Source organism: Neolamprologus brichardi, chromosome 9 (genome assembly GCF_056152115.1).
Source record: "Neolamprologus brichardi isolate AB-2024 chromosome 9, ASM5615211v1, whole genome shotgun sequence".
Lineage (NCBI taxonomy): Eukaryota > Metazoa > Chordata > Actinopteri > Cichliformes > Cichlidae > Neolamprologus > Neolamprologus brichardi.
This window is the reverse complement of record NC_142112.1, coordinates 22,397,002-22,417,548: the sequence shown is the minus strand read 5'-3', so window position 1 is coordinate 22,417,548 and position 20,547 is coordinate 22,397,002. Positions and strand designations below refer to the sequence as shown.

General features: G+C 40.7%; 1 protein-coding gene across 1 annotated transcript in view; it reads left to right on the top strand.

The window, feature by feature from the left end:
- The window catches only part of c9h8orf34 (chromosome 9 C8orf34 homolog), a 71,300-nt gene that overhangs the window by 24,115 nt on the left and 26,638 nt on the right, over positions 1-20,547 (top strand). The window contains exons 7-8 of the mRNA XM_087845617.1: positions 31-197; positions 16,909-17,044. Of these exons, the coding sequence (XP_087701743.1) occupies positions 31-197; positions 16,909-17,044 (303 nt within the window). The remainder of the gene's footprint in view (positions 1-30; positions 198-16,908; positions 17,045-20,547) is intronic.

Here is a 20,547-nt window from a genome sequence, read left to right as displayed (position 1 = left end):
CGTGCTAAGACTTTTTTATTTCACCTTTAGCCTGAAGATGGAAGCGAAGAGCAAAGGGCTAAAGGAGCAGCAGCATCATCATAAGAAGCTTCTGGCTGCCATGCTGTCCCAGGACTCCTTTGATTCGGTCCACAGCCCCACCCCCTCTGTTGTGGAAGAGGAGATCGAGGACGAGGACGATGCCATGGAGCTTCTGGGTAATCTCACAGCCCGATACGACTTACATACAAAGTCACAAGTTACAAATCTGTGTAAAATTTGTTGTGTAATAGAGCAGAACGGTTTTCCGAGGCAGATGCAGTCCATTAGTTTTTCCAGTGTAAAACTACCATTGATCCTAGTGCTGATTATGAGTCTGCATGTATGAGTGTTTTTATGTGATGCATTTGGAAAACCTCTGAACTGCGATTTCAGATAACACTAAAATGAAGTCTGCAGATGAAACTACGCATTTTTCTCTATATATTTTTTTAGGCTATGTGGAATAGAAAACATGCATATTGTGTATTTTTGCACAACTGGAAGAAACACCTCATAGCACAACTAAAAGAAATACTTTACTTTGAAGGCTTATGGCACGTTCAGTTGATGTTGTGCCTCCTGCTTTTTTTAGATGGGAAAAAATGGAAATTGGTTCTTTTACAGCACTACTATTACTGCATTTGCTTTCTTTGGCCACCTGCATACAGTCAAATTCACTGTGTTCTGACACATTTTCTATGAGTTGTGGGGAAAAAATGTTGCTAAAAGTGGGAAAATGGCAAACATGGATGGATTATCATGGCCATGAGCCCTGTACACAAATTTCCCTCAGGCCACCTACCTACTCATGCAAAGACCATGCACTACATCTGCCCTTCCTAAGCACACACAGTTGCACAATATCAAGGCGTGTGTGTTACTTGGAATTTGTATTTGGTGAATTAAAAATAATAAATGCCTGAACATCCATAATGTGAATGACCTGTTCCACCACATCCCAAAAGTGCTCCATTGGACTGAGATCTGGTGACTGTGGAGGCCTTTTGAGTACACTGAATTCAATGAGAATCTGACCCTACCATCTAAATGTTGCAGCAGAAATTGACTCTCATCAACCAGGCCATGGTTTTCTAATCTTCTATTTCCAATTTAGTGAGTTTATGTGGACTGTAATCTCAATTTGACCGAAGTAGCACCTAGTGTGGTCTCGGCTTTGTTGTAGCCCGTCTGGTTCATGGTTTCATGTGTTGTGCGTTCAGAGATGCTCTTCCACATGCCTTGGTTGTAAACCAAGTTATGGTTATTTGAGTTACTATTGCCTTCCAGTCAGCTCAAAGCAGTCTTGCTATTCCCCTCTTACATTGTGCATCAACAAGACCCAGAGAACTGCTGTCTTTTCTCTTATGGTTGCAGAGATTCTGTTGCCCTAAAGTTAACTAAAGATGTAAAAATGTACATTTTCTTCAACGTGTAACAGGGTTGACTTGAACTGATGGAAAGCATTGTATATACGCACACCTGCAGAGGCATGCGTTGTGTATGCAGTGGAATTTGGTTTGATTTGCATTAAAGGGCACTTTAGGAGCTGTTAAAGGAATCTGCTCTTCCTGTTTGCACTGGAATGCCAGATGTTTTCAGCTTCAGCTTGTTCTCTCTGACAAGTGTAGAATCGCAAAGTGGCTCATTTGATTTACTTCGCCTGTGCCAGGAGTGCATGTGTGTGTTTACGTTCCTTCACGCCAGTTCTGCCACCATGACTTGAGATGGATGAGTGTCAGTGGAAAGAACACCTGATGTAAAGTTTAATTCAGTGGAGGCTCGGAGAGCTTGTCATTCTGTACGTGCAGATGCAAGATGTAATGCCTCTTTCTAAACTCAATGTGTTGTCTAAATATTTTTTGTGGTGAAGCATTCCCTCTGCTACCGTCTGTCACTTGTTCCTCGCAGTTTGTCTCTGCGTTGTAGTAATGTTTATCTGCGTGGTGATTCTCTTGAGTAAAGTACCTTATGGTCACACTTGTAGATTTAAAGCATCACGTACACCGTTTATGTCATTCAAATCTGAATCGCGACAGTTCTGTGTTACAGCTAATACTACAAAAAATTTTCATAGCTAACAAATGATTGTCAAGCAGTACTTCTTTGAGGAACGGCAACCTGCAGTGCAGTCTTTTTATTTCCTTGTGACAGACATGGTTTCTAGTAATAGTGCTTCAGTCTCTCTTCGGTCTCCTTAGAGTTGTTGCTCTGTGGTGACACACACATCTACTCAAGTCTGTGCTCTCCACTCTCCTGTCACAGCAGTGAGACACTTCTGCTTGTTAGCAGGATCTGTTCACCGGGGTCATTCAGAGGGTCGCATTTCTTTTTCACCGCGTGTCAGCGATTCCCGCGCGGTTACACAGACTGAAGCTGCGACATTTTAGGTGTTCGTTTCAAAGCTGGGCATTTTATCAAATTAATTGCTCTTTTAATGTAATGTTTCGTCACGGCAACCGTGACGCTGTCTCCTCACTGCAGGAGGGTCCTGGGCTTGAATTGGCTTTTGTGAGTCCGCTTATATATAAAAGAAATCTTTAGAAAATATTATTTAAACACAAAGTTTTTATTTTCTTTTGTGTTGCAAAAAATTTCCAATCAGCTGAACAGCGTTGTCAGTATAGTTTTAATTCCGTTTGCTTTTAATGTTTATTAGATATTTAGAATCAAAATACTTGTCATTTATGGTATCTTTCCTTCACTCAAAAACACTTTCTTTGCCCTCATAACATGACATGACATAATATTCTTTTTACTAAAATGCAACAGAAAAATAAAAATATCAATGGTTTGTCTGGTCCAGTAATTAATCAAGAAAAATATGCTTGATATAAACTGAACGATACCAACCAAGTAAATTTCTCATAGATATTACAGTATAATTATGTAACAAAATTAGATGGAAACTGTATATGTTTTAGGCATATTTGTTCCTTTTGTGTCTTTCAGTGTTTTCAGGCAATAGCTCCTATATTAAATGAGGCAGGACTCTGCATGCTCAGGTAGAAGCTTCAAAGGTGCGTAACAAAAGCACAAAATTAAGGTGCTTAATTTTGAATTAAGCACCTTAATTTTGTGCCCAAATGTGACGGACTGGTTCTGATATAACACTTTTTTGCCCTATTTGATCATTCAAGATAATTTCTGCTACAGTGGTCATTTACCCATTTACATACATGTGTTTTCTTTATTCTATGCGTACGTGTTTTTAACCTAACATCCACAAATTTACAGTCTAATACAGGGGTGGCCAACTCCAGGCCTCGAGAGCAGGTGTCCTGCAGGTTTTAGATAACACCCTGGCTCAACAGACCTGAATCAAATGATTCGTTCATTACCAGCCTCTGGAGAACTTCAAGAAATGTTGAAGAGGTAATTTAGCCATTTAAATCAGCTCTGATGGATCAAGGACACATCTTAAACGTACAGGACACCGGCTCTCGAGGCCTGGAGTTGGCCACCCCTGGTCTAATAGATACATTAGGGGCAACTCAGGGTTCAGTATCTTGCTTAATCATACTCTACAGGAGTTTGGAATCAGACCACCGACCTCCCGAGTTGCAGACAACCCATTCTTCCTCATGAGCTACATCTGGAGCACAGTGGAAAATGAAAAAAAAATTGAAAGAAAAATGCCCTCACATGGTAGCTGATCCTTCGTCTGGTGTATGACCGTCTTGTGCTAGAGAAAATGGGTCTTCTTGCAAAGTAATTATGAATGCAGTTTGGTTTGGGAACACCATTTTTAGAAGGCAGGGTTCAACAGACATGACCCAGGAGAGTAGTAATAAATATAACCAGAAAGCAGGATGCTGGTGGTCTGTGATGACCCCTCACAGACTCTGTGGCTTGACACTTTGGTCTATGGCAGTAATTCAAAGAAACGAATGCATTTCTGATCCTCTGTCGAGGCCTGGTCACGTAGCTCTCCAGAGACCGCCGCCTCTGAGTTGACTGCCTCACTACTGTAAAGTTGATTAAAGGTGATGCTAACACGTATCATGTGGTGCCTTGGTGGACTTTGTGAAACGAAGGACCCTCGTGAGGATTTTTTGGGCCTCAACTAGAAAGAAGGTCTTGGCAAAAACTCTGTAGCTATGACCAAACGCATGCCAAGATGACTGGTGATCCTTGGCAGGGCTGGTGAGCTTGTGATAGTATATTGATCCCTAAAGGAGATATTCATCTTTTTTCCCTGCTGCTGTCCACAAGGGTAAAACATGTGGTCATCTGTTCAGAGCTGCTCCACAAGCCGATAGGGATTTGGAAACATGTTCAAGGACTTCACAGCTGAGAGGTGCTTGCTCTCAGATAAGTTGAATCGCTGGAATTAAGTGCTCTCTCAAATTTGATGACACAGCAAAAGCTGCTGTAACTTAACCTTGTACAGTAATGGGTTATTACATAAAATACCTTTGTTTTTGTTCATTTTTATAAACATTCAACATCATCTTCTCATTTCTCTTGATTCTGCTTCACCAAACAATAAGCTGTTGACTGGTAATATGCTAAACATGGTGCGCAGTGTTAAAGGCCTCTCACATGCAGCAATGCAACTGCTTCAGGAATAGAAATTGTTGGGTGCTATGTGTTTAAGCATTAGGTCAGTCTGACCTCTAGTGGCTAAATGCTTGAATTACAGTTGCTGTGTCTAAAGTTTATTAAGAGCATTGTCCCAGATGAGTGCAATGATTTGAATTTAGGTAACCTGACAGAAAATTGTCTATAGACTTTAATAACTTTTTTTTAACCTTTTTTGCACATTACCTTTATTTACCATGTGACGCTAATGCATCCTATGTTAGGTCCACATGCACATTGGAGCCTCACCATGTTGTCAGGCAGACCGGCCATTGTTACAAATGAAAGCAAATGTATAGATGAGAAATAAACACTTGTGATGTTGCTGAGAGCGATCGTGTTTAGTATGTGCCAAAATTTCTGGGGAATGAAGAGAGGGAGGTTTGGGGAACAATGTAAATGTAAAACATACTGCAGATTTTCCACTGGGAGGCAGGAAAGGAGCACTGCTTTGTCCTACTGTGGAACAAGTGCAACTTCTGCAAGAGTGTGATAAAAATGGACTTAGAGGATACAACAGTTAGTTGCAGTTGCAACTTCTCTGCATTTTTATAGTAGGAAAGAGGTTTTTGCAAACTGGATGTTTTTCTTTTCTTTTTTCTTTTTTTCCTCTAGTACCTGGATAAGGAGCTTATGAGAAAATAATAGGATCGCCTTGAAATGGCTTACAGTACTGCTAGCCAAGGTTTTCCCGATGTAATGCAATTATAAAAAACCAAATATGCGTGACTCGAGTTTGATTTGTTTTGTTCACATTGTTCCAAAAGGAGAAAATAAAATCAGCTTAGAGGTTGCAGTCTTGTTGATTCTCTGGTAGTTCTCAGGGATGACACTGTGTTTTCCCAGTTGTTTTCATTAGTTCTGCGCTTAATATTTACCACAGTCCAAACCATATTTAAAATGAATATGACTCACATGTTCTTGTGTAACCATGGAAAATGTCAAAATTCTAGCTTTTGCTAGGCGGTGGAACCGCAGCAATATACTGAACCCAAGCAAGAAACAAGCTGAGTTCAGTGTGTGGAGAGAAACACCCTGTTTTTTGGCCTTGCAGTGTTATTTTATGGTAAGTTAATGAGACGCGTTAGCCAGTTCCCCGCTGTAAGGTTACTGTTGTTGTCATCCGTGGTGGAAGTATTCCATTTCAGGGGGCTGATTGAATTCTCAAATTCTATTTTTATTAATATGTGCAGAGAATATGTTTGATTTACATGAACTCAGGCGATGAAAAACAAACTTTATTGTAGAAACAAAAGGAAAAAAAAAAAAATTTTCAATAGGACATATTGTGTATTTAACTCTGCAGCAACATAAAGTCTAAAATACTTTATACTTAAAAGACTGTAAGGCTGTTTGGGCCAGAATGCATTTCACACACATACACACTTCCATTGTTGCAGAGGGTAACTGAGCCTCCAGTGTAAAAAAATACTAATATATGACATATCATCAGACCCCCCCTTCACGAGCCAGCAGACCCTTTCAGTATGTGAACCCGCTCTGGCGTGAATCCTGAAACGGGAGAGGAGAAGAGTAGCTTTACCTGCGCTCGCCGAGTTACAGCGACACTGAAGATTTGACGCTGACAAGATGAGCGCATGATAAAGCTCTGTCTGATCTCTGATACACATAGACTTAAGCGCAGACTGGTGGATGACATACAATAGCTGTGTGTGGCTCTTTTGGTGGTGTTACAGCTTCCTTTCATGAAGTGCTGCCTGCAGTACAATAGCTCACTGTTTTGTAGAAAATAAAATAGGTGTGAAAAAGTGAGCAATGTTTTTCACTATCTCGACTTTCTTCCTGAAATTTAAGGGTTGATACCAGTTAGTTGAAACATGCACAGATTCAACAAGGTGCTGGAAATATTTTGGTTCATATTGACATGATAGCATCACAGTTGTTGCCGATTTGTTGGCTACACATACAGGATGTGACTTTCCCATTCCACTACATCCCAGAGGTGACTGGATCTGACAGGATCTGGTGACCATGGAGACGATTTGAGTACAGTGAACTCGTTATCCTGTTTCTTTGAAGCACTTTGACATGATTTGAACTTTGTGACATGGTGTCTTATCCTGCTGAAATAAGCAGTTAGTCTGTGGTGTTTAAATGATGCACAGTCACTAATGAGTCAAATGTGTGCTAAAAGCCCGCGGGCACGCCACTGCAACCCCCTCTGGCCTCTGCTCCGTAGCTGCTGGGTGACCTCTCGTTTGGGGCTCTACTCAGCTCTTCCCAGGAGGGTGGCACGGTTCCCCCCCTTTTGGTGATCCTCCTCGGGTTCTCGCACTCTGGGGCCTCTGGATATCTGGGGCCTGGATCTTCTTAGTATCTACTGTTATCTACTGTTAGCTAGTTTATTGTGATGGTGCTGTATTTATTATGTTGCTCTTTTTTTGTTTGCTTTCTCTTCTGTTTTTTTTCTCCATACAGGTGATCCAGATGTTTTGTTTGTTTTTCTTTCTTTCTTCCCCCCTTTCTCACCGTCTCTTCTCCCCTCTGGTTTTCTTTCTCTCCCTCTCTTTCTTTCATTCTTTCTCCCTGTCCTATCCCCCAGTCATGTCTGTCCCGTTTGTAGCAACCGAAAATAAAATAAATACATAATTATAATAAAGGTCAATCAAATGGACCAAAATGGCAAGGCCATGATGATCCACTTGGTAAAATAAATCCGCTTGGCATCTTTCTTGGCCTTAAGACAACAATTCTGATGGCTAAAGATCCAAACGGGACACACACACAAAAAAAAAAAGTATGCTAAAATATCCCCAGCATCATTACACCACCACCACTAGCTTGAACCATGGACCGGCGGGATGGATCCATGCTTTCATGTTGTTTACACCAAAATCTGAATTTTGCAGCAGAACTCTCACTAAGCTAGACGACATCTTTCCACTCTTCTATTCTCTAATTTTGGTGAGCCTTGTGAGTCGTAGGAGTTGCACCCGGTGTGGGCCTCTGCTTCAACGTTTGACGTTTTGTCCTTTAAGAGATGCTCTTCTGCGTACATTGGTTTAATAAGTGACTTGAAGCAGCATTCAGAGTCACTTAAATCACCTTTAGCCCTCATTCTGATCCTCAGTTTAAACTTCAGCAGGTTGCCATGACCCTGTCTACATGCCTAAATGTATTGAGTATATATTGATTACATTTTTGTGTCAAAAAGAAGGTGAACAGGGGTACATAATAAAATGGCCAGTGAATGAATGCTAGCATGGCCATGGCAACAGTTTTTTTGTATGTTTTATCCTGGAAAAAACAAACCAGTTTTTAATTTATTTATTTATGCTGGTAGTCTAAATTTGTACATTGTACATTGTATGTATGCAAAATTAACATTGGTGTGAATTTAAAAAAACGTTTTTTCTTTGTATAAGTACACTACTTTTAGTTACTTTCTATGATTTTTAAAGATCACCGTTAATATCATCCTACCTATGTTAATACAAGTTGCTGTACTAGAAGGACTGCTGTGTTGACTGAGGTCAGTTAAGATTTCCAGTTTCCTGATACCATCAGGAAAGACCTCCTGCAACGCACACTACATGCAGACACACTTTAATCACTGCCATTTGTTATGTTGATTGAAAATTTCAGGACCCCAAGAGGCAAGACGGACACACTGAAGTTGGCAATGATTAAAAGTAGCTTGTTGTGAATAGTCAGGTAATTGGAGTGGATGGATCTTTGAAGATGGAGCGTGCAGCCCTGGGGGGAAAACTGGGTTGTCAGGTGGGCAGACAGAGGACTGATGGCAGACGGAGAGCGAGCCTAACAGGCTGAATTCTCTTGTAGAAAACGACTCGTGAACTGGAACAGATATACAGGATGGGGATGAACTTATAAAAACAGTCACACACAATCACTGGCGAATAGTCCGGGACGAAGGTGTCGTGCATAAAACTCACAAACTGAAGGACAACAAGAGAGACTGTAAATAAACAGGAGACATAAAAAGTGAGAGAACAAAGAGGAAACAGAGAAAGAGGAGGAGGTACAGCCGGTTCATGATACCATTGCTTCCCTCATCTTTGCCCAAACAACTAAAGACACAACAGTTGCCCTGGACACGGTGTAAACCAACAAAAACAAAGCTGCATCATCGCGGTGCTTCGAGAGGAGGAGGTAAATGAGATCATATATGTCAGTAGCATAATCTGCTTAAACAGTAAATCTTTCGCTTGGACGCTTGAAAGGACTGTGCTCACCTCTGAAGGTTTTGCTGGCCTGATGGCGAAAAGAATGTCCCCATTAAAAGCGTAACTGCGCCCAATTTGATGCCTGTAAAAGTCTCCACAGTGCAGATGGATACGTTAATCGAGGGGCAAATTGCTGCGGTATTATGGTGGTATTACTGGAAGCAATTACCAATAGGCAAGTAGACTGTTGCGATTATGCCATAAATCTAGAGGTAGTCATTACGCAGAGCATAGCCTAATAACAACCAGCGTACCTACCTCCTGTGCGCATTAGCGCCTTAGATGAACTGAGCAGATTATTCGAATGGAAACGAGCTGAATTGATACAGTGAAGCTGTATTGTGACTACTGTTGCTAGACGGGGCCAAAAGATGATAGATAGGTGCGCAAGTATGTAATCTGTAGAAACCGTTGTTATCAAGACTGGCAGATAAAGCAGTTGTGTGAATAGATCCATTGTGTTAGTAGAGGCAACCGGCTAAAGACGCCAGCGTTTTCTAGCTCGTGCATGCTTCGAAATTAACGCTGAGAAGAAGTTTACCTGATAGAGTTATAGACTTGATGACATTGTGCAGTAATTATTAGAGTGATAATATTTTAATGACTGAATACAACTGTGTCTGTGCATTTCTTGGTGAAGTTATTTAAAACTATGTTGCTGTATCTATGGAGTTATCAAAAACAAGCAGTGATCTCCAAAAGGAGCTTTCAGCTCAAATGAATGTATTGCTTGTATGGTGCTACCTACCCTATTATTCCATCACTCATCTTTGATATTTTAATAGCTGTTTCTCAGTAATTTCTCCCATTTGCTTCTTGCCTAGGCACACTTCTCTCTGAGTGATTAACGTCATTGTTTTGAGCTGTAGATGGCAACCTTGCTCTTGGCAGACAAATGTTTCCATGTATTTTTATTATGTAGTACATGTGAAATGCTTTCTTGACGATCAAGTCCTGTTAATTTTGAAATATGTGTAATAAAACACCAATAAAGAGCCTTTATCCCAGTATAATGACTGGGATCGTAATCCATCAATACATCAAGCTTGGCCGTGTCTACTCTGACGTCCTAATCTCTGCGATATTTGCGGTTAGAAAGCGAGTTAAAAGGAGGTTTGCACCAGGTCTGTGATGAGACTTTCCACAGGCCTCACTGAGCTGTGATGTTACCACGCTCATGTGTGTCCCCCATCTGATTCTGATCAGGGTTTTTACTGCTGCGCTCTGAGCTGCGAGGGCTTGGAGCCTTACAGGCATATTTTTAGGCCAGGAGAGGAGGGGGTCGCGGGGGAGAGGGTGCTATTGAAAGCTGAGACATAATTATAAAATGTAAGATGGAATATTGTTTTTATTACAAAGCCAAACAAATGTGACTTTGTCGCGAATCACATCAAAGATGTCTGTGTGACGACTAACCACCGAGTGGAGGCATGGTGCTTGAGGTTTAATGAAACGCAAATGCTGGCTGTGTGTGTGTGTGAGGCCAGCAAAAGTGTGGGGTCTGCAAGTGTCACTGTATGTGTTGCCGTGCGCCTTTTTATCTGTAAGTCTGACTATGTTGCTCACACATGTGGGTCCCCGTCTGTGAGTAAGCGCAGCTTTTCGACTGCGCACCGTAAGGAGCGAGGCATGTGTCACATAGAGACTATTAATTAAAGCCCAGTGTTTTGTGGTTACCTGTCACCACTGCTCATGAAAGAATGGAAAATTCAATTATTTCACATCGATGAGACCCAATAATTCACAGCACTTGATGAAACGCCATTGATTCTATGTGGGAGATGGAGCGTGTGTGTGCCTTCCCTCCATGTGTGAGGTTGAGCTGATTCCACCCATTACATCTGTCAGCGCATCATCTGAGAAGGTGTATATTATGTTATTTGTGAAGGTAGTGTGCTAATTATGACTTTAGCTCTTTTTTTAGCCTAGAGTAGGAAAGAGACAGCCAGTCCGTCGCTATCCAAACAACATGAAATTACATGGAAACTTAGAGATAGACAAGCTCTTTATCTACGTGCTTTGCTCGTCTCCTTTCCTTCCCTACTGTAGCGCAAGTCAGTGATTGCGGCACGGAATTCCTGAGCGCTTGGGCCTTTTGTTGGGATTGCATCGCTTGAATAATTTCTGTTCCTCTCCCACCATACTCACCCCCAGTGTAGATCCATTTTATTTATCTGCCGTGTCATCGTTAGACGAGGGGGGGGAGCACGCATGGCTGCCCTGGTGCCTGGGGAGTGAAAATGTGACAGGGCTGACAAACAGGCGAGTGTGGACAGACGTTTGTTGTGTCTAGACTGAGGCCCATGAGGCTGTCCTGGTCTTTGGGTAAACTAGTCTCACAGGAGGCACATTGTAAACTTATCATAGTGTTATTGTGCGGGATACATGCTGGGCTCTGCTGTGAACGTGGGGAGTACCCATGTCTTTTCCTCTACACAAGAAAATAACATTTACACGCACATAATGTACTATTCTTTTGATCTTCAGCTTGAAGTTGGGTATTAACTTAAGAAAAGTTAAAGAAGTATAGCTTGTGTGATGTGTAATAATCACAGACTGTATGTCAAAGATGGACACAACCACTATGATGTCACCAGTTGAGTAATTTGTGGCACTAATTGTTACGTTGAACTGAAACACATTGCCACATAATTACCAGTTAGCAATATAAACTTACAGGTCCACACACTAATAGAAATCCCTAATTGTAATGAAGACACAGATAGGATGTTTTAGTTTTTATGTATGAACACAAAACTGACAACACAAAGCAAATCCTTGGCTAGCTTCTTGTTAGACTGCTGTCTGTGCAGACAGACAGTTTTGTTAGCAGTATAATGCAGTTGTTTCACCATCATGATATTGTCCTTCTGTGTAATAAAAATAAAAGTAAAAAATAAATAAAAATGAAAGTAATATCTGTCTGTGGTGGAATGTCTCCATTTCTCAAAAGCTATAGATAACTCCACCATTTTCCTCCTCCCAGCACAAAAACTGAAATCAGTAATGAAAGTCTACAGGAAGAAAAAAGAACCTTAATCTAATGTAATGCAAGTAACGAAATAATTGTAATGTACTTTCTGAATTTAGTACAGTAATGCATTACATTGTTATTTTAAAAAATCAATTGTTATTTTGTCATTTAAAACAAAACTTGTTTACCCTATTTTGGTTTAAAATGCTAAGTTATCAGCTAACGCTAGCAAGCTAGGTTAGCAAGCTGCATCCATAGACTGAAGGGGTGTGGTGCACAGACATGGAAACAGGGTAATTAGCGCTAATTAACAGTTTAATGAAGTACTATAATTCCAACATGTTGGGCATGCTGTAATGCACAGCAAGGATATTATTTTTCAGATAATTGCATTAAAAATGCTCCAGAAGGTGCCAACAAAACAAACACAGCTGCGAGTCCTCTGTTCAGTGACTCTAATTAGCGGAGGTGAAGCCTAGCAAAGGGTTACTGGCGCTTTTCTGCTTGGAGTTTGCATGTTCGTTGTGTGCCTGTGAGGGCTTCTACCACATACTCCAGCTTCCTCCCACAGTCCTAAGACATGTATGGTGTTAGTTTAAATGGTAATTCTATATTGGTCGTGCAGTAGATGTGAGTGTGAGAGCGAATGCAATAGACTGGCAGCCTGTCCAGAGTGTACCCCACCTCTCATCCTAAGACAGCTGGGAAAGGATCCAGCTTCTTTGCATAATTGCTTTAGAAGATAGATGGATGGATGCGTCTTTAAAAAAGTCACCCATTGTATGAGTGTTGTAAACAATTAAATAATTTATAGACGCTAAAGTAAATTTTCTATTCTGGCTGTAAAAATGTTACAGCCTCATGTGGCCATTAGAGGAACTGCAGTTTTTGGCCCTTTTGTTGGCTTGATGATAATTCATTCAGTGTCACTTGAATTTCTGTGTTAACAGTATAGGTGGCATATGTAACACTTTTTTTTTTATTTGTGTGTAGAACAGCTGTTACCGTTAAATACAACTTTAAATGTTTTCATATATATTGTTTCCAGACATATGCTATTTTTTTTTTGTCCAACACAAAAAGTCCTTTTGCAAATTAAATATTAATTGGTGTCATACTCTATGACTTTGCGTGCGGGATGACAGAAATCAAATTTTCCTGACTAATAAACAGTTTCTGCTGTCATATTCAGACCTCAAGCCCAGCTTGTAAAAGGACTCATGTATAATGTTAACACCCAAACCTTATCCCACGGGATACAAATTCATCATTTTAGCACTCCCTGCACAGGCACTTCCTGGTGTCAACACAGAAATCTGTCACTTCTCTCCAGCGGAAAGTTGGATTCAGCGTGAGGGCCAACATGGATGCAGTTCAGACTGCTGTTGCACAGATGAAGGGAAACACCCTCCTTCAAAACCTGTTCCTGGCAAGACAAAACTTTAACTCACAAAAGAACTGTTTGTTTTCTAAAAGCCATCTTTGTCATTTATGCAGTTTATTTCTGAGAGCTAATAAGGATACAAAAATGCGCACCCATAGAACAGCTACAGTCGGGGCAGCTAGCAGCAGGTCTTCACGCTGATTCAGTTTTGTAGTAGGTCAGCAATTTTTGCTGCTTCACTTTCATGCACACACATGCTCATAAACGCAATTAAAAAAACTCTTTACTTTCCATTTGCAGTTCTTGATATTGTCTGCATATGCTAGTTTCCTGTGCTTTTGGCAGGTCAGGTCAAGTTCAGGTTTGGTGACTCATTTCAGAATGTTTGAGCTTCTCTTGCATTTCATTTAGCCGCAGTTTAATCAGTTTTTTTTGTATGTAAGATGCAGACAAAAATTTTGTTTATCTCAGTAACCACTAAGTGTCTGAGTTTAGATTCCTCTTTCTTCAGGCGGAGGTCTCTCTCTTCCTTACTGTGTCATGTTATCTTGACCAGATGGAAACAAGTTGAAAAGACAAAATTGGAGTTGAAGTGACAAGCAGCTGTGCATACCGAGGTCATGTTCATTTTTCAGGGTCAGAACTGGTCCCTGTTATTCTTTTGGTGTTTCATGAAAGCTGCAGTCTCACAAGTGAATATTTCCAAGTGTCAGCTAATGATTTGTACCACAGGCTGTGACCCAAAGAAAATCCAGCATGCCATGTTAGTCAGTTGCCGAAAGAACGGATGGAAGTGTGAATGGATGAAGAAAAAATAGGAAAAGAGTGAAGACCCAAAACGGAGCAGTTCCCACGACCAGAAAATTGCTCAAATCGCTGGTGGCTCTCTTTGTCCCCACCCCTCCAATGCATTCCATGATGAATGGGACATTTAATATTGCGCTGCTTAAGGGTATCACTGAAGTGTATCCTATCTGTCCTTCACTAAACACTAAAACAGCCCTTTTTTCTCTGGCAGTGTGGAATTGAGCAACATATTGTCAAATGTAGAAGAAAACCAAAAAACTTTGCAAAAGATTTAAACATAATTTTAGACGAGGGTTTTACTGACAAGGTGACTTTGAAATCACTTTGTTTCTTTGATGCTGGGACATATTTTCAACACATTCTGTGCCAAGAAAAACACATGACTTCTGCTTCTTAAGAGAATGTGGTTGTGTATTTTACATATTTCTGAAACCATGAAAACATTTACTTTTTATGATGGCAAACAAGTGGGAATAAACAAACCAATAAAAGAGAAGAAAGCTCATAAAGGCTACTGGGTATACAGTTAGAGAGTTGAAGCTGGCATGTGCAGAGGAGGGATAGTGGACGAAGTGGACAAAGGATGTTAAATGTGGAGCTGCCAGACAGGAGAAGAGGAAAATCTCAAATGAAACTCATGGATGTAATGAAGGAGGAGACGCAGAGGGATAGGGTGAGGTGGAGGCAGTTGATCTGTGTGATTTCAGTAGCGTTTCTGTGGATATAAATATGTATTTTTGTGTGCTAAAGAAATGCTTTGTTTTAACCAACTCTTAACAGGACTAACTATGGCCACTGAGGCTGTAACAATGTAGTGCTGTGGCATGCTAATACATGCATTGTTGGCTAATATTAGAGTGCAATTCAAAACAACAAAACAGGTTTAAAAATTGAAATGAATATTCACAGTATCACCTTTTCCCTTTTAGTCACTCGCAGACAAATGCAGGAATACAAATGGCTTAACATGCCAGAATTCCCTCTTTATTTTAGTGTTATTTAGCCAGTATTTCAATATTTAATTTGAAATGGTGTCAAAATTCAACAGTTTAAAAAGATCTGCAAAATACGTGCAAATGACTCTACTCTGGATACATTTTACAGCATTTGGACTAACTGTAAGTAACTAAAATGATACAGTGAATGACAGTCAGGTTAAGTTTGATCTTTTCTCCCAGGAGTATGACTATTCTTCTTTAATGGGCCCCTTAGTACTACTGCTCCATCACTTGAAAAGCCAACAAACCGTGCATGTAATATTTCTTGAGGGGCATCGTTCATACCAAGGCTTTCTGACTACAGGATGTCACAGACACCACAATTAAAGTTGAAATAAAAAGCTGCAGAATTGCAGATCAGGCATGTAGTTGACAGTGGGAATGTTTCTAGGAATTGTTTTGTGAAAGGTGATGCTCTGAATACTTTTCATTCCTTTTTAAAATGTAGCTAGCGGTCGTTGTTTGTGACATAACACTAAAAATCTATTAACTGCCATCTGTCCTGACTTTCTTTTACGTAGCAGATCAGGATAGGTGGATAACAAATACGACCGAAGGAAGACTTTTAGCCGTCTTGTTGCAATGATTTCACATAAAGGGGAGAAGAGACAGATGAGATTTTCTGGCTTTGTGCCACGCTGATGGATGGAGCGAGAGAGTTCTCATGAGCAAGTGTCATCCAATCTAATCCAGGTGATTAGTCATGCATTCTCCTCTTTCAAGGTGTGAGGCCCATTATTTCTCCCCCCCCCTAAACCAGGGGCCAGGTAATGTAATCGCAAAATGAAAAGTATCACTGTTGGTTTCAAGTAACTAGACACACAGATACGCAGACAGTCAGGCACGTACTGTGCTATATGTATACGAGCAGAAACAATGGCAACGAGAAGCTCAAGTATACTGTCTGGCCTGAAGGTGACCTCCGTCCCCTCACCCCAATTGGCAAAGCTCAGATATTCATCTGGTCTGAGAAAAATGGGAGAAATATTGTTATGGTGACCGTTCAAAATGTTGATTTAAACATTTAAAAAACTCGAACGGCACATTTCACAGAGGAAGACGCCAAAACACCCGCACGCTATTCGTTCTCACGGAAAGGACCGTGACACGGAAAATACTGCAGTATGTTTTATCTCTTGGGGATGCACTCAAAACCAAAATGGATTGGCTGATTCAGACTCTCCCCTTTGATACTAGAATTGTATTAATGGACAGTTTAAAGTCTGTAACTATTCAAAATCACCACTGGTTTTTTTCATAAATCATGTTACTGGTATGATTTATTCCTCTGTGGTGTTTGTCCTCTGTCTATTAAAGACATTTGTAGTGTTTCTATTTCTCAGACTTGTTTGAATTGGAGCATGCGGACAGTATTTACACTCATAAGGAACGTCATATGGACTTCTTTAGAGTCAGAGGGGAGAGAGTCTATGTGTGTGTGTGCTCTGCAACTGTTTGCTCTTCAGGACACAGTAAGAGATCAGACAAAACCCAGTTTTCCACCTCTCCATCACCCTTTCCTTCCATCTTACCACTCGTTTTTTTCTCCATATTGTTCTTTGTCCAGTTCAGCTCGTTAACCTTCCTGTTTCTGTGCAGGAATAATGCGGTCCTGTCATCACCTTGTCAAAATCATTCCTCATAACAAAGTGTTATTCATGTGAACTTTATGATTCTGCACTTTTTTGTGGATCCATGCCTATGGAGTGTGTGTGAAGCAGCACAGCAGCAGGGCTAAGCCGAGTGTGTATTTACTGTGATGTGCTTGCTTTCTCGTTTGGCTCTTAGCAGACTGTCATCACAGGGGATCGTTAGTGGAGGGAGATACCAAAGTATGATTAATAACTGTCCTTTCTGTCTCTTGTTTTCACTCTATTTTCCTTGCTTTCCTTTCCCTGTTGCTGTCTCTCTGTGTTACTCCCTCTCTGCTCCCAGAGGACCTGGATGACCTGCGGATGGAGGGTGTGACAGGGCTGGTTCTCTCCGGCAGTAAGTTCAGCCAAGGACGCAGCTCCTATCAGCCTGAACCACAGGCCAAAGTTACACTCAACATCTGCTCTAGGTGTGCCAGGTAAATGTTTCTACCTTCTCTTTTCTGGCACAGTGGACGGAGAATATACGCACAGTTCTGCCCCAAAGTTTGAAATGTCTGTCTTTTTACCTCTATAAAACATCACACTGATCAGAGATGTGGCCAATGTTTCATGGAATCATTCATCACAATATCATACACATGTGTATGTGTGTATATATGTCTGTATGCACTCTATGTCTTCTCAACAAACCTTTCACAAACACCTTCACACATGCAGTGGTTAATAACACAAATATGTTTTTAAAAGCATTTAATCGTCTTCATCGTTCTCCGTTTGCATTTGTTTTGCATGTCAGCATGGAGCTAGTCAAGTGTCTGGATCGTTTGTAGATTCCATTACAGTCTCAAAATGCCCCTCCATAAAAGTTTTTTTCTGAAACCCATCAGTTTGTTTTTTCCTGATAGTAGGGATGAACAGTGTTCCCTGTGGGAGCTGTCAGACAAGTAAAGATTTTAAGCCACGATGTGTACTAGTCTATTACAAGACCAAATCAAACTGGTTCTCCTTAGAACAGAAAGAAAAAGCGACGCTCGAGGGCACAACTGAGCAAAAGAACAACACAATCATTATAATACATCAGAATAGTTAGTTTGAAAAACAGACGTTGCATTTTTTCAGCTTGCAACTTCATTTAATAGAACCAAAAAAGCCAGACTGTAGGGGTTGGTGAAAGGAGTAGTATACACCTCTGCATGAAGTCACGTGTTTTTGGAAATTTTCATCATGGATTAACCTTTTCTTAGAAAAAGAATAGGCTGATGAATTTTACAATGATAGATTATTTATGACTAATGATAAATGATAGGATTGATATTTTGTTTCTATCCTCCAAGTTCATACATAGCCCGCTGAATGTGTTAAATAATTGCCTTGGATGAAAGAAATATACCTCAAACATGAACTATGAAAAAAAACTTCATCTCATAAATCATGACACACTGCTCTCCCGTACATAAGGTGCAGCATTGGTATTGGTACGACATGGTCCTGGGTCTGTGACCCAATGTTTGTGTTGCTGGTTAATTAATATTCTTTGATTTAGTGTTATTCATGGTTCAGTTTCCTTGCTTTTCCATTTATATTTCTAGTTCTCTTAGTTATTTTCTGCTTTGGTCATATTTATACATTCTAGTTTTTTGGGTTTTGTTACTGTGTCTCACGCCTAAACATCCTTGTCTTTATGTTTGTGTATCTCCTGTGTCTGTTTTCTGTGCTCTCTTTCTGTCTCCCCAGTCGGTCATGTTCACATGTCTGTCTTCCCTGGTTCCACTGTCTAGTCCGTGTCTTAGTGTATGTTTCATGTTTCCTGTTTTATTTTGATAGTCCCTTGTCCAGGGTTCAGCGTGTTCAGTTTTGCGTGTCTTTGCGTCTGATTAGTTCCAGCTGTGTTTCCTTCCTGTTTCCCACCGTCTCGTTATCCACTGTGTATTTAGTCCTCTGTCTTCCTCTGCCTGTTGTCGAATTGTTTGTTTAGCCACCCTGCTCATCTTCCCCCATGTTTACAAGTCTCAGGTTTTTCATGTTTCAGGTTTCAGGTCTTCATGTGCCGTGTACTTAGTGTTTAGTTGTTTTCCCAGTTTAGTTTTTTGTTGGTTTAGTCTTTGTCTCCCTTTTGCTTTTTTTTGCCTTTCATAGAGCCGTAAATAAAGGCTCGCTTTTAGTTCCTGTCCATCTCCAGAGTCTGCCTTTGGATCCACTCTCTCTCCACTCCTCGTCTGTCTCTAGTGTTATTTACAACATTTTTTGAGTTTTGTAATAATATAAAACAGCTTTCCTTAAGAAAGTATAGCCAGTTGAGAAGACTTGTTCTTTCTAGTAGTTAGGTAAATAGATTAATGCTGTTGCGATAACTGCTTATCTTAGCTTAAAGACTGGAGGCAGTATATAGGTGACAAATAGCTGTTTTTCCAGGATTATGTTAAATTATTGCCCAAAGCCAGGAAATTGCTCAGCTCTTAACCCCACGCAAAGCCACACTTGCTGTTTTTTTACTAGATAATCTCCTCATCAAAGTCTCAGCAAGAACTGAAACAAATTCATCTCCTGACTGAAATGCTAAACAATTTCTGTAAATTTTCCTCTACAGTTCATTTGTCATTACTATACCGTAGCACCTGCTGCATCCATTTTTTTCTTTCAAACATCCAACACTTCTTTCTTATCCTTTTCTTACCCTCCATTTCCTCTCTCTGCATTTGTATCAGAGGTAGCAGAGAATAATATCATATCTGAAGTCCATTCCAGTGTTGCTTGTTTTCACAAATCAGCTCTAGCGAGGATAATTGTCTCCATTATCACCCTCTCTCTTGTTATCACAGTTTTTCTCCTCAGACACATTTCCTGTTTCCCTCAGATTCACATCATCAGTCTGGTGCTCAGATTTCTGAGTTTTGGGTGTGATACCATAGGCAGGTGTGGGCAAAACTCTTCCTTGATGCCAGTCAAAGATAAATGGTATCTTCTTGATGAGACGCCAGGCACAAATCTGCCTGCACAGCCTCCACTGGTTGGGGTCTGGAATTTGTTTGTTTCCTACTCTTCTTTCATTCATGCAGCTTATCAGTTTCGTTCCACACGCAGGCTGCGGGTTGTTGTCAAAGGTTTGTGCAGGAGGATGAATGCTATCGCTGGATTTTTGTTGGCAGTTTATCGACTTGATGTTTTTAAGCGAATTGTTTATACCTTTTGTCCCATGGTGGAATTGGTGGCAAAGCAAAGCAGCATCTGTATCTGGAGTCATTTTTGGCTCTTGTGAAGGTTTTTTTTTTTGTTACTGAAATGTCAAACATCTGTTCCCTTTCTCTGTCTTCCTTTATCCTTTCGGTTGAGGCCAAATTCTTGTTTTGTCCTCTTTAACCTGACCACCGAATCTTTCCCAAGTTTTATTGGCAAAGGAGCTGTGGTCTTTCAAAGTCATTTTTGGGTAGTCTAAGGGCCATAAACAGATCAGTAAGCTGGAAAAGTGCTGCACGCATGGCTTGCCCTTTGTGCTGTTTTGAGAAGACAGATTTCTCAAATTAGGGTTGTGCAGATACGTGCACAGACTCAGGTATTCATGGATGCACACATAAAACATGTGCATGCATGTTCTTGTATGAATACACTGACATGAGCAGAAGATTGCAGGGGTAAAGGTCAGAGAGCAGGTTGGAGAGAGGCAGCCTGGACACAGTTTTCAAACTGTCTACTTTTACCTTGATGAGAATCGCAGAAGCTTTAGAATTGTTCTTCAGAAAACTAACATGTGTGCCAATGCATCTGTCCTTCAGCGTCAGTGAGACTTACTGAGAGATGTGACCTTGCAGTACTGCTCATGTTAGTTCATTTTAATATTGACATGACTGAGGGGAACCTTTGCAATATTTTATAACTCACACAAAGATACCAGAGGCTTGCTTGGCTCAGCAGGGAACTGTGAACACTGGCCCAAGCTGGATAAGCATTCCTCACATACCCGTCATCCCTCAGTCAGACACAT